The 14,131-nt window shown below is 29.0% G+C and overlaps 4 protein-coding genes across 6 annotated transcripts; 1 reads left to right on the top strand and 3 right to left on the bottom strand.

The window, feature by feature from the left end:
• The first annotated feature begins 2,921 nt into the window (after window positions 1–2,921).
• On the top strand, window positions 2,922–7,504 carry LOC123297761 (S1 RNA-binding domain-containing protein 1). 3 transcript variants are annotated; one of them, XM_044879531.1, is made up of 11 exons: window positions 2,938–3,027; window positions 3,088–3,210; window positions 3,275–3,397; window positions 3,459–3,887; window positions 4,735–4,961; window positions 5,087–5,231; window positions 5,298–5,496; window positions 5,797–6,105; window positions 6,177–6,789; window positions 6,914–7,167; window positions 7,289–7,504. In XM_044879531.1, exons 1-11 carry the CDS (start codon window positions 2,986–2,988, stop codon window positions 7,486–7,488), a joined length of 2,664 nt encoding a protein of 887 aa, XP_044735466.1. In that variant the 5' UTR covers window positions 2,938–2,985; the 3' UTR covers window positions 7,489–7,504. The 3 variants fall into 3 exon arrangements, with proteins under 3 accessions (XP_044735467.1, XP_044735466.1, XP_044735468.1); XM_044879532.1 differs by lacking the exon at window positions 3,088–3,210 and having other exon boundaries at window positions 2,922–3,027; XM_044879533.1 differs by lacking the exon at window positions 3,275–3,397.
• A 396-nt stretch (window positions 7,505–7,900) lies between these two features.
• On the bottom strand, window positions 7,901–9,598 carry LOC123297331 (glutathione S-transferase C-terminal domain-containing protein homolog). Its single transcript, XM_044878946.1, has one exon. The coding sequence runs from the start codon at window positions 9,596–9,598 to the stop codon at window positions 7,958–7,960; it is 1,641 nt and encodes a 546-aa protein (XP_044734881.1). The 3' UTR covers window positions 7,901–7,957.
• Window positions 9,492–10,200, bottom strand: LOC123297332 (protein JTB). Its single transcript, XM_044878947.1, has 2 exons — window positions 10,079–10,200; window positions 9,492–10,006 (listed from the first exon to the last, which is right to left on the bottom strand). Exons 1-2 carry the CDS (start codon window positions 10,132–10,134, stop codon window positions 9,604–9,606), a joined length of 459 nt encoding a protein of 152 aa, XP_044734882.1. The 5' UTR covers window positions 10,135–10,200; the 3' UTR covers window positions 9,492–9,603.
• Window positions 10,201–11,357: 1,157 nt separating this feature from the next.
• On the bottom strand, window positions 11,358–12,479 carry LOC123298299. Its single transcript, XM_044880261.1, has 3 exons — window positions 12,215–12,479; window positions 11,901–12,142; window positions 11,358–11,787 (listed from the first exon to the last, which is right to left on the bottom strand). The coding sequence occupies exons 1-3, from the start codon at window positions 12,434–12,436 to the stop codon at window positions 11,376–11,378; spliced, it is 876 nt and encodes a 291-aa protein (XP_044736196.1). The 5' UTR covers window positions 12,437–12,479; the 3' UTR covers window positions 11,358–11,375.
• Window positions 12,480–14,131: the final 1,652 nt, after the last annotated feature.

Genomic DNA, 14,131 nt, shown 5'->3' on the forward strand with positions numbered 1-14,131 from the left:
AGGCAAGCATTCTCTATCTTCATATCTCTATGGTTTAGTTAGTAGTATTTATAAGAAAGTATACACTATGTTTTATAAAGGAATGTTTCAAAATTAACGCAAGAAGTTGGAATCAGACGTAAATTTTGGGACTTCCTTTATTATTATTATTATTATTATATAAAAGTGATAGGATTTTACTTATTTTGTATAAAAACTTTAATAAGAAAAGAAGAATCTCTGTTAATTTGTTTTATGAAAATGTACAATATGATTTTTCATGAAAATTTAAAACATTTGTTTTTTTTTTTTTTGTTATAAATAAATAAAAACCGTTATACATCTTAAATTTTGTTTTATTTTTTAAATTTTCTATCCTATTTTTTCTTTCAGAACAAAATTATTAATTAATCAATTATTTAGTAAAGGTAAGTATTAAGTTAATTATCTAGTAAATAATAAGTCGAGTAGCTGTGTGGTTAAAGCACTTGCCTGTAAAATCAAGGTACGATGGTTCGTATCCTGGTATGGTTAACATTTTCACTTTTAAATTGAATGAATTTTTCTTGATGTTAAAAATTTTCCACTCTTTTTTTAGTTTAAATTACCTGTATAACCCGCCCTCTTGCTATAAATAACGTCAGTTATACATATGTCATAAATTACTAATCTGTCAGTGGGTGGGAGTTTAAATAATCATAAATATATCTAACTCTATAAAACTTTAATTCCCACCCCCTGACAGAAGAGTGATTTATGACATAAGTAGTAAGGTGGGACAAACATAATTTTTTTTTTTTTGAAATAACATGTTCTCCTGTTACAAAATATTAAAAAATATGTACAAAAATGTTTTATGTTAAAATTTGAAACTTTTTAATAGGAGAACATGTCATATAGTTTATCTCACTCATATTCTCCTATTACAAAATATTAAAATTTGAATTTATAAAATTTAAAAATCGCTTGTTAAGACTAAAATTTGAAATTTTGTAACGGGAGAACATGTTATATATTTTATCCCACTTTTTTATAACATATTCGCCTATTACAAAATATTAAAAAATACTTATTTTGCTTTCTTTTTTGTTGTAGGAAATTTTATAAGATTTTGTAATAGGAGAATATGTTATTTCACAAAAATGAATTAATTATGATAGTCCCACTTTCTTACTTATGTCATAAATCACTCTTCTGTCAGGGGGTGGGAACTAAAATAATATAAAATATACCTCGCTCTCTTACTTATTTGTCGCTTTTGGTTCTAATAAGAATTATCTAAAAAAAAAAATTTATTGAAAAATTGTTATTAAATTAAAATTTAATGAGGATAATGCCAGATTCGAACCAAAGCACTTTTTAACGAGAGGCGACTGTGCTAGCCACTACTCCACCTTTGACATATTATAAGTATCAATAATGTAATACACAACCTTTTTTCAATAAAATTGTTTCCTCAAACTTAGTATTTATTTTTTTTACTTAACTTACCTTTTCATTTAACTTACTCATTACGCATTTCTATTTACTCAAATTTTTTCAATATTTCCTATAAATGAATAATTTTAGTAATATTTTGTTAAAAATGTAGGTTCTGTTTGATATTCCTAAAATCGATGTAAAGGATAAAAGATAAAGGTAGGTATAATATTGAATAATAATAATAATTAAACCAGAAAAATTAATAAAAACAATATTTATTTATATGTATATATATATATTTGTATATACATAATTCAACTAAAATAAATATGAATGGTTATTTTATACAGTATAAAATCATTTTTCGGGATAACGTTTTCATTTTTTCTAAATTTTTATCAAAAAAATATACATTGAATATAGGGACATTTATCAAAAAAACATACATTGAATGTTAAATTTTCATATCACAAATATTTTACATAAAACATCGTGATTTCACTGAACTTTTTCGCTTTTTGACTTAAAAAAGTTCTTATCACGTATCACTTTACATTTTTTCTTATGAATCTGCAATGAATTAAATCTAAGCAATTACCTCAGATATTGACACGCTTAAAATCATTTGACATTTAGTCTATGTAATGTAATGTCAATGAAAGAAAGGCGATGCTCAGTCTATGTAGTTAATAGTCTAAGTGCATAGTGTACTACGGAAGCCTCTATGGTTCATGATCAATTTATGAAATAGTTGCGCTACACTAGCTTTTTTTTTTTTAAATGTGTACTACCCACAAGTATAAAACCAAGTTTCAAAAAGTGCACTTGTGACTTGTGGTTATGGATACAAACCTTGAAAATGTCAGTCAGTGATAACTATTCTTTAGTTATCCACTACCGAAACTGTCTGGAATTAATAATAATTGTATATCCGGATTTAATGATAATATGATAATGTTTATAATTTGTGTTATACAGTTAGTTAAAAATTTTTCTAAGTATTATTTAAAAAATATAATGCTTTAATTAGCCTTTTCCCTAAGAAGATTAAAAAAAGATTCAATAGATGGCAATACTAGGGAGATACATATATTTTGATTTCCTGCCATCTAGCGGATCTTTTTTTAATCTTCTGAGGAAAAAGGCTAATTAAAGCATTATAATAATAATACTAATAAATAATACTAATACAAATTTTTAACTAACTCATAATTCAAATTATAAACATTATCATATTATCATTAAATCCGGATATACAATTATTAATAATTCCAGACAGTTTCGGCAGTTCTTTGGTTTCGGTAATGGCTAATTAAAGAATAGTTATCACCGACTGACATTTTCAAAAAGGTTTGTTTCCATAACCACAAGTCACAAGTGCACTTTTTGAAAGTTTGTTTTATACTTGTGGGTAGTCCACATTTAAAAAAATAAGCTAGTGTAGCGCCACATTTTCATAAATTGATCATGAACCATTCAGGCTTCCGTAGTGTACAAACATGTGTTTTTTAAAATTTTGACAGATTTAAACGTTACAAAAAAGTATTTCAAGGTAAACAATACGAGACTTACAAATTGTTTAAAATGGATTTATCATCAGAAAACGATGATGTACAAATTATAGAGGTATTAGAAAATTACTCTAGTTTTTATATTCATTTTATGATTTTAAAATATATACTCTAGGATTCTCCTAAAAAAAGAAAAACCACTCGTAAAGTCACAACGAAGGTTGCTAAACCAACTGAAAAAAAGGTAACACGTAAACGAAAAGTTATAGAATCAAGCGATGATGACTTGGAAGAAAAGGTTTGTATTCAAACATTAGAAAATTAATCGAGTTTTTATAGTGATTTTATGATTTTAAAATTAGGATTCTCCTAAGAAAAGAAAAACCACTCGTAAAGTTACAACAAAGACTGCTAAACCAACTGAAAAAAAGACAACACGTAAACGAAAAGTTGCAGAATCAGGCGATGATGACTTGGAAGAAAAGGTTTGTATACAAAAATTAAAAGTATTTTAGTTTCTTTTATAAACATTGAAATGTGTTCTAGATCGCTAAACCAACCACTAAAAAGGCGACACTCAAACTAAAAGAACAACAGTGCGATGATTTGGACGACGATAAAATTAAAAAACCTAGATTTGAATATAATAATAAATTTGATAGTAATGGACGACAATGGACCGAAGAACAATGGTTAGCCGAATCGAATCAAATTTCTGTTCCAGTTGCAAGAAATATAATAAAGTTATTTGAGAATGATAATTCGCTACCATTTATAGCACGATATCGAAGAGATTTAACAAATAATATGACTCCAGAAGATTTACGAGCCGTCAAAGAATCATATGAAATATTAATAAATGTTGAGAAAAAAGCTGACAATGTACTCAAATCACTCAAAACTCAAGGAATGTTAGAAAATCGTATTAAATATGCTGTTTTAAATGCTCGAACTATTGATGAAATTGATCATATTGTAAGTTTGGTTTGAAAATATTTTTTGCCATATTGAAGGTCCGTAACGAATAGCTTAACCCGTAAACACTCGCGTCAACCGTTCTTTAACTTTTTTAATAATAACCTCTACATACACTGACGGATCTAAGTTAAAGAAGAAGATGGGCTGTGGGATCTTTTCTGAAGATCTTGATCTGCGTCTATCATTTCGGCTGCCGGATCACTATAGTGTGTATTGAGCGGAAGTGATGGCTATTCACGAGGTTTGTGAATGTTTAAGACTGAAAACTCTTAGGTTCAGGGACATTACAATCTTCACCGACAGCCAAGCGGCTCTAAAATCCTTCAGCTCAGTCTATCTAACGTCAAAGGTAGCACAGGACTGCCGTACGTCCTTAAATGAGCTGGCGGAACGAATGAATGTAGACCTGGTATGGGTACCGGGACATTCCAGGAATTTGTGAAGCCGACGAGCTTGCCAGAAATGGCACGATGCTGCCGGACACAAGCATCAATAAATACCCGGGAGTTCCATTTGCGAACTGCAAGTTACTCCTGAGAGAGGATATTCTGAAAAAGGCCAATCTTAGATGGAGGGAAGAACGTACTTGTGGTACTACAAGACAGATATGGTCTGAGTACAATCGCAGATATGGTCTAAGTGTGTCCCACCCCAGGACAGCCACTCTAAACTAACCTAACCTCTACATAATTTTAATTAATTAATTAAAAATATTTTGATTACGTTTGCTCGTTGAATGATGTTTGTCAGTGAAAATATAACACGATTGCTGACGTGTTAAAAGAGTAATAAACTTCTTCAGTATTTTATGCTGCATAAATTTTGATAAATTTTCTTTTTTTAGTATGCACCGTATAAACCAGGATCGAAAAAAACCCTTGCAGAACGTGCCAAAGAACTTGGTTTAGAAGAAGTTGCTTTAAATTACTTAAACGGTACAAGTTTGCAAGATTTAAATTATGTAGCAAATGAAAAACAGTTAAAATTTGACGATGTTAAAGATGGAATTATTAATATTATTACTCATGTAGTTTCACATGATACGAAATGTTTGGAAAACATACGAAAATGGTGAGTTTCCTAGAAAAAGATTCCTAAAGACCGACTTCCTTAGCTTTTCTTCCAAGCTTCTAAATACCTAGCCTAACATAAAATATTTTGTTTAAAGTCTAAGAATATTCAAAATTGTTAACTAGGCAAGCAGAGGCTCGAGATATTTTTATTCATACAAAAATGAGTAAATCAAAAACGACCAAGGAAAAGTCAAATATAGAACAAAGTGAAAAATTTACGAATTATATGGATTTTAAAATTAATGTAAATTTTATCAAACCACATCAGGTAATCGAAATAACTTTCCTCCAAATTCAAAACAAAATAAATAGAATATAATTGAATTTATTTTAGGTATTAGCTATAAATCGTGGGGAAAAATTAAAAATTTTAAGTGTAAAAGTTCAAATACCGGAGAGAATAACGAAATTATTTTATTCATTTTGTAATTCAAATTGGTTATCGAAAAATACAAATTTTTCCGAAACGAAAATCAGTTGGCTACGAACCAATATTTTAAAGGATGCATTTACGAATGCATTTTCAAAATACCGTAAGTATTTCATAATCTTAAATAAAATACTACGATTGGAAAAAATAGATAAAAACCTTTCACATTTATTGGGATCTGACAAAAGGAGGCATGGCATATGTCAGATCCCAATGTGGTTTACACGAAACCTAGATGACTTACATATTTAATATACAAAGTAGCGCAGAGAAGGGTATGATTTTAAAATCTGTACACTTCTCTGTCTCATTCTGTATATGCCTCTTTAACCTTACTGTCATTGTTAGTAATCTAGATTTAGTATAAACATCTATGACAAGTACTAATACGAAATAATTTTAGTTGAACCATTAATGGTTCGTTTAATTAGGACTGGATTAAAAGCTACAGCTGAAAAAGCTTCGATAACAGCTTTTGAAAATAATTTAAAAGCTATGCTTTTAACACGACCCTATCAAAATAAAATATTGGGTATTGATCCTGGATTCAAGCATGGTTGTAAATATGCGTTAATATCAGAGACAGGCGATGTTATTTCAACTGGAATATTTTATCCAAATTTAAAAGTGGATCTGCGAGATGATTTTAGTGTAAAAAAATTAAAATCATTGTTGGAAGATAATAATTGTTCAACGATTGCCTTAGGGAATGGTTTGTATTATTTGATTAACTCCTTGAACATAATTTTGTGAAGAAGAATTTTTTGCGAAATCTTTTTATAGGTACGGCTTGTCGCGAAACCGAACAATGGATAACCGAATTAAAATCACAAAATATTTTATCAAAAAATATCAAATACACAATTGTCAACGAAAGTGGAGCCAGTATTTATTCGTGTACGGAAGAAGCCTCTAAAGAATTCCCAAACATGGATACGAATATAATAAGTGCTGTATCAATTGCACGTCGTCTCCAAGATCCGTTATCCGAGTTAATCAAAATCGAACCCAAACATTTGGGCGTTGGTATGTATCAACATGACTTAAAAGAGAAAACATTAACAGAATGTTTGGATGAAGTAATCATGGAATGTGTCAGTTTTGTTGGGGTTAATTTGAATACTGCTTCGGTCACCCTGTTACGACGAGTATGCGGTTTAAATCAAACTCGAGCTACAAATATTATAGAGCATCGTCAAAAAATTAGTTATTTTAAAAATCGTCAGCAATTGAAAGATGTGAAAGGAATTGGGGATAAAGTGTTTGAACAGTGTGCTGGATTTTTGAGAGTTGCACCAATTAGTGCGGAACAGGAAAGTAGTTTTTATAAAATGAAAGAAGTGAATCGGTTGGATCGTACTTGGATACATCCTGAATCCTATCATATCGCTGAAAAGTAAGTAAATAGTCATATTTCCTCACAGTAATTCGAAGTTCAAAGAGTAGGAATGTAGATTGGACCTAGTTCTCTGGATTGCTTTCATATTCGTTTCAGATTTAATTGTTTTGAAAATTTTTAGGCTTTTAAAGAAATGTCGATTAAATAATGAAGACATTTTTACCGAAAAATGTATCGAAAAACTTACAGAGATTTTACCGCAAAAAGAAAATTTTGTTAAAGAATTTAACACTACGGATAATGTACTACAATTAATCTTTGATGCTTTAACTAAATCGATAGATCACGATTTACGATTAGATATTGATCAAAAACCATTATTTAAAAATGAATGTATAAAAATAACCGATTTAAAAAAGGGCGATTGTGTTACAGGTAATAATATTTGGATTAAGTGGTTTATAGATGTTCCATATTTTTAATACAAAAATATGTAACGTCTAAGGGCCGCTTAATATCAAGTAATAACTTGATGTAAATGAAATTTTGTTTACAGGTCGAGTTGAAAATGTTACCGATTTTGGTAGTTTTGTGGATATAGGTGTAGGAAGAAATGGTTTGATCCATAATTCAAAATATATGGGAATTTCATTGAATTTAGGTGATCACGTTGAAGTTGAAATTCTGGATGTGGATATTGGGCGGGGAAGAATTGGTTTAGCATTAAAATGCGTATTAAATGGTGCCGTACGATAACGGATTTAATTTTAAGGAGCGAATTTATTTTAATAATGAATGATTATATTTTTTAAATATAATGTTAATTAATTTTTTTTATTAAAAAAAAATCTTTTTTTAATTTGCTGACGTTTTTATTCAAACCATAACATTGGATTCACAGATTATACTTTTTAATTTAAAACAGATCTGCCACTCCCTGTAAAATTTTTACTATTTGCGTTCTCTGAAGGTGCTTTTCTCCAGGTGGCTCTGCACGTTATATTCGTTTAGGGCCATCTATTAGTTTTGATAATAATTTATCCATTTCAATGGTTGTTGGGGAAACAATATTTTATCGTTTTCAGTTCTTTTGCCTCCAATGGTACGTCGCAAACATTCTTAAATATTAAAAAAAGTAATTTACTTAAAATATAATTTTTTATTTACAATTTTTATACAAATCCAAATATTAACAAAAGAATTATAACATTTTAAATTTTAAACCCTAACAATTTTGATCATCAGGCCATCCAACCACTAAATTATTTTTCGGTGTACACGTATTCGGTTCTAACTTACCTAAACACACGGCATATTTAAATTCTTTGGCTTGAAACATTCGATCTGTATCAATAATATTCATACAAAGATTACCCTGTTTACTTTTCACATGTTCATCGCCATGAGTTTGATCCGCTGAATGTCCTAATACTAGATAATCTTTCAGTGTTAAACCGGATTCTCGAAAAATACGACTTCGGGGATACGTTAAATGATGACAATCATGTACACCTCCATAACAGCAAGGACAACAAACAAACGCAGCATTTCTTCGTAAACAGTGCTGTATTACAAGATCCGTTGCAACACCACACGCATGTAACGATACGCCAATATTAAAATCACCGCTAAAGTAATCTAAGTTACATTGTAGAAATTTTACATTTTCTAATTGTAATTTTTCTACTCGATCTTTAGCTCTTGATAAAGATTCTTCTTTGTTTTCTAATAAAATAATTAGACAATTCGGTAATTTCACAGCAAGAAGAATTCCTAAATGTCCACTTCCACTGCAAAAATCCACAATGGTATCCTGTGCTTTTGCAAGTTTTATAACTGATTTAGCTAAATTTTCTAATTGTTCGCATTTTCTATCAGCACGAGAAACCGGTAACGCACCACCATTAGGATTTGCTTCGATTGGAATTGTATTCCAATCGAATTCAATTTCATGTCCAAAAGGTTTCCCTGGTGATTCTATAGATAATTTCGTGGCAATATTTAAAGCTTTATCGATATCATTTTGTTTGGTATAAATACGATTTTGTGGTTTATATCGTTTTGGATCAGCTTTATACAGACTTTCAGATTTAACGAACGGTTTTTCGAAATGTTTCGTACAAATATTTTTGGTTACTTTAAAAATCGAGATCGCTTTTTGAATTTGAGTGTTTTCCGATAGATTTTCATACCATTTATACGTTAATGGAATTTCGGTTGAGAAATTAAATTTATTAAAAATTAGATATAATTGAGGCCATAATATTAAATCGGCTATGGTCATGAATGGTCCTTCAACGAATTTATGTGATATATTTAACTCATTTTTTGGAGTTTGAAAAGTAATAGTTTTATTTTCGTTTTGAGCAATTTTATACATATTATGAATACGAACCGGTTGGCACATATGATTTTCTAATCGAATAATATCTTCTGGAATAATATTATTCAAATTTTGGTCACAAATAAGATAATTTGTTGTGGAAATCATATCAATTTCACAAAATTTCGTCCATATCGATGTTTCATTCGGTGCTTTTAAACATGCACTTTTAAAACCTAATAAATCGATTTCGGATTGTGAATTTTTGATAATTTCACGATTTACAGCACATAAACCTGCGATTATCGTATTTTTTGTATAAATACACGGCATTTCACATAAAACTGATGTTTCCGAAAATTCATAATCATTTATTTCAACACAATGTTTAAAAGTTCTCGAATTCGAATCTTTAATTAAAATTTTTTTAATTTTAACATCTGTTAAATATTTACAGATAAATAACGTTATTAAAGATTCGAGAGGTACTTCGAAAAGGTTATCTCGAAGATGATCGTAATATTTGATATATAGTTCACACATTTTTTTTAAACACTATTCGCCAATTGTCGTTGAACACGCTGTAAAGCACGACGATCTAATGTTTTTCGTCGAATACGAACAAATAAGGTTGAAATTACAGATGCAAAAAACATTAATGCTTCAAAAGTCCAAAAGTTACGTTCATCTAACCATGCTACACGATCACAACTGCGGGTTACTGTTTCACCATTTGCACATTTTAAAACTTCCTTGAAGTGAGTATGAATGCATACACCTATGCTACGGCTAGCAATTTCAAATTCTGTACATGGATGGCAGTCGTTAATTACTTCATATTTCTGTGTGAGCCAACATGTAGAATTATTTTCTACAGCTGGGAAATTTTTATAATGTCTGGGTCCAGTATCTGTCCAATTTGATTCCACTACAAGTACAAGTATGGTTAACCTAAAAAAAAAAGGTAATTAAAAATAAATAAATACAAATTTCGTATAATAAAAATAAAAGAAATGTACTAACGCTCCTAGGAGTGTAATTCCAAGCAGCATACGACTTTTAGGACACGATTCAATCATTATTATTGTTTTTAAAAAAGTGGTTTGAAGTTTAACATACCTTGCGCCTGTAATTTTTCATATGACATCTGGATTTAAAATATTTAACTATTTTGTATGTGACTCATTTTTGCCATCACAAATGTCAACACGTCATTACGCGCTATTTTCAATTTTTGGGAAAATACAAGTTCTAAATAGATTCATGAAATTTAAATTTTGTTCAAATATTTTTCTTCCTTAACGTCCTTAACTTTAATGACTGGACATTTCAACGTAACTATTATTTTAGTAATTAATATCTTTTTAATTACTTAAAATTAATAAAAGTACAAATTCAGTGAGGGCATTTAAAAATTTCTAAAACGGAAATTCAAATTTTTATACGGACGTGACATCATAGTACGGGCTTGTCAAATTTGTTGACATATTGTATGATATTAATTACTTACATTTTATATGATATTTCATTAAATTATACTATTCTACGACTTTTTATTAGAAAACTTAATAATAACGAGTGTAAATTCTGTGTTGTAAATTCTCTTTTTTAAATGTAAATTATACATTGAACTGTCACCAATTGACAGATCACGTATTTATACGTCATCCACAGGGAGCGCCAAAAAACTGCGTTTAAATATCTCAAAATTATAATGTATTTTAAATATTTTTTTTACACTTAAATACAGCATTTTTAAGCAGTATTTATATTTTTTACTTTGTTATATCGGTGTAAACAATGAATTAAAAATTTAAAAAAAATTCATGAATATTCCCTATTGAATGAGAAAATGGATTAACATTAATGAAAAGCTATTTTTAAATGCATATCATTTTATTATTATAGGGTTTCATGCCACTCCAAGCTAGATAACTTTCAAACAATCTCTTTAGAATTACCCGGCCGATTCGCTGGGTAATTTCAACTTTAAAAACAAAGAATATTGCGTTATAGCAAATAATACAGATCAAAATAAATTACAGCTCATTAAATTTGCCTAAACCATCTGTATTTCGGTAATAAATTATTATCGGACGATGCGTGAACGAACTTTTTTGTTTATTTTTACCCATAGAATACGGACCTGAAATAGTGTCGTCCAAATTTTGAAACATTTGTATATATTTCTATAACTTTCCTTATTATACAAATTTCATTTTACAGTTTTTTAATCGAGAAATTTTTTATTTTTATGAAAGGTCATTAATTTTAGGATCAAAAATGATTAAAAACATTACAATTACAATTTTTTTTAAAATTATAGTTTATTTTTACTAGGTTTCATTCCAACCCAACATAAATAATCAACAATTTTGAATCCTAAACCTTCAAACAATGTCTCCGAAGGCGTATTACCTAATGTAATAAAACTTAAACTATCCATATTGTTTTCAGCAAACTTTTTACATAAAGCTTTTGTAACTATCTTTGCGTAGCCTCTACGCTTATAATTTTCATCAGTTTGAAGTATTGCAAGTGATCCATAATCGTTTAGTAAAATCCATGCCATTAATGTCTTATCATTTTGATCAAATATTCCAACTCCATTATTATATTTTATCATATTTTCAATATATTCGATTGGGCGATGGGCTTTAAAAGGCCATACACCGTGAATTTTTTTCGCATGTTCTACTGATAATGGACTGATAAATGTATTATCTGGGATTCTTAAAAAAAAAAGATATTTGAAAATTAGAATCAAAATTAAGTCTTTTTTAGCTCAATTACTCTAAGCAAATTTTTATGACTATAGTATTCGTGTTTTTAGAAATATACTTACTTAATTTCAAACTCTAAAGCTTTTTCTTTAGGAAGCCACCAAAGTGCTGTCGTATCTAAATAATGAAAATGTAGTTTAAGTTCTTTTGCGAGATCAAATGCCACCGACAATTGATGTCTGTAATGTTTAAGTGTACAAATTTCTTCATTCCAATTAATACGTTTTGTTTTACTTAATCCTTTGTAGAGACGTGCGTTTGTTTCGTCTAAAGTGTAGTAGTACACTATAGTTGCATTCCAGCCCTGTAATTTATACGAAAATCGATAAAAAATTTTATATGATTTGCAGTTAATATGTAGGTACAAATAAATTACCGGCTCTCTTGTAATAAAAATCAGAGTTGCATCGTCAAAATTTCCTTCCACACTATAAAATTTGGTATTTGCATTGTACTTTGTCATCCAAGTATGAGCCATCTCAATGTGGTAATAAGCCGAACAATATTTAGGCCAATCTATTAGATATAAATCTCTCAATTCCAAGACTTTATCATTTTCTATTGGTCGTAAAATATCGTCCTTAAATTGATCTTCCATTATGAGTATGTTTTTTATTTTCGATTTTTAAAATTCTAAAAATTAATATCAAACGATCAAATTATTTTTTGGAAAAGGTAAGTACTTATATGTACAGTGTATCGCATTTAAAATGAAGACACCCTCATATTTTCATTATTTATAGGGATATCGATTTGAAAATTTGCCACATTTATGACATTATTCAAAAATATCTGGATGACCGAGCTTTGCTCGGTGTTTTTTTACTTAAAAAGACAAATTTCATAAGAACCGTTTAAAACTCCACATAACTACCAATTTGAATCCCTTGGTACACCAATAGATGTCAGCAACAGTCCTATTTTACATTGTATGTAAGAACCGTTTAAAACTCCACATAACTACCAATTTGAATCCCTTGCTACACCAATAGATGTCAGCAACAGTCCTATTTTACATTGTATGTTTCTATTTTTCATGAAAAGACGGATAAAACGAAATTTCTGATAAATGAAACCTTGTTAGATCGACTTATCGCCCCAAAAAACCCCTACATACTCATTTTCATGAAAATCGTTGGAGCCATTTCCAAGATCGTTGATATATATATATATATATATATATACAAGAATTGCTCGTTTAAATATATAAGATATAAGATATTAAGAACCGGCCCTACTTGTCAATTTGTAGTAGGCTGAGTTTAAAGTTCTAATTTCGGTTAAGTATAAATAACGAAAATATAGGAATGTCTTTATCTTAAATGCGACACACTGTGTAACAGATTTTTGTAATACAATTTAAATTAGTATCCTTTTTTGATTTTATAAGCAATTTAGAATAAAAAAACCCTAATCATGTGCTTAGTCTGAACAAAGCAATTGAGTTGAATAGGCTTGATAGATATAGTCTATTTTTATTAAGTCTATGATTTCTCAATGCATGGCAAATAAGGCCTGTGCCTGTTTGAGGCGCATACTTTGTTAACAAGCAATGCTCTTATGGTTTTTCGAACATTGATTTTCTTAGCAGGTTTATAAAAGATCTTATTAATTAATCATCGCTAACAATCTACATTTATTTTAGACATCTGTGAAATGGGTATACACAGACAAAATAAATTTCTCAATTAAAAGTTTTTATAAACAATTAAAATGTTAAAAATCGTCCACATGATTTATGATTTTGGGTTAAAAAATTAATTATTAAATGGCAAACTTACAAAAAAAATTATATTTATTTACAAATATAATAGCTACCAAGCCAATAAATTTATATTTATTAATTTGTGAATAGAAAGCCTTATTAAAACTTGAAATTACTTCCTAATTGCTTCACTATTAATTGTGCACTGTATATAATTATTCAGTTTCACCGATTGTCAACTCGGGCAAATTCGTTTTAATGAAATCTTTATTGATATTACTCCCATTAATTAATGATTCATATTAAATCATAGACTAAGCAATATAAAACTAGATATTCTATCTAGGTATTATTGGTATTGTTCAAAATAACAATTAAATTCGCGTCGTGCGGGATAATATATATATATATCAGATTCCAAAAAATTTAATTTCGCTCTATCACATCCAAATTTTATCCAATTTTGATGAACCAAGTATGTAATCCTACTAAATTTGGATCATACTTTTTAAACTTGCGATTAAAATCAACCTAGCTCTGATATATTTCAAGAATGTGGAGTCCAAACCCCGAAATTAAGCACATAAG

Source organism: Chrysoperla carnea, chromosome 4, assembly GCF_905475395.1.
Source record: "Chrysoperla carnea chromosome 4, inChrCarn1.1, whole genome shotgun sequence".
Lineage (NCBI taxonomy): Eukaryota > Metazoa > Arthropoda > Insecta > Neuroptera > Chrysopidae > Chrysoperla > Chrysoperla carnea.

What these genes read in the sequence shown, in the direction of transcription:
- LOC123297761 (XM_044879531.1), top strand. Translation starts at nt 2,986, where the DNA reads ATGGATTTATCATCAGAAAACGATGATGTACAAATTATAGAG. An exon ending in ATGATGACTTGGAAGAAAAG is followed by an intron (nt 3,211 to 3,274) that starts GTTTGTATTCAA and finishes TTTTAAAATTAG; the next exon opens with GATTCTCCTAAGAAAAGAAA. An exon ending in ATTTTATCAAACCACATCAG is followed by an intron (nt 5,232 to 5,297) that starts GTAATCGAAATA and finishes AATTTATTTTAG; the next exon opens with GTATTAGCTATAAATCGTGG.
- LOC123297332 (XM_044878947.1), bottom strand. Translation starts at nt 10,134, where the DNA reads ATGATTGAATCGTGTCCTAAAAGTCGTATGCTGCTTGGAATTACACTC. An exon ending in GGAATTACACTCCTAGGAGC is followed by an intron (nt 10,007 to 10,078) that starts GTTAGTACATTT and finishes TTTTTTTTTTAG; the next exon opens with GTTAACCATACTTGTACTTG.
- LOC123297331 (XM_044878946.1), bottom strand. Translation starts at nt 9,598, where the DNA reads ATGTGTGAACTATATATCAAATATTACGATCATCTTCGAGATAACCTT.
- LOC123298299 (XM_044880261.1), bottom strand. Translation starts at nt 12,436, where the DNA reads ATGGAAGATCAATTTAAGGACGATATTTTACGACCAATAGAAAATGAT. An exon ending in TTTTTATTACAAGAGAGCCG is followed by an intron (nt 12,143 to 12,214) that starts GTAATTTATTTG and finishes TATAAATTACAG; the next exon opens with GGCTGGAATGCAACTATAGT. An exon ending in GCTTTAGAGTTTGAAATTAA is followed by an intron (nt 11,788 to 11,900) that starts GTAAGTATATTT and finishes TTTTTTTTTAAG; the next exon opens with AATCCCAGATAATACATTTA.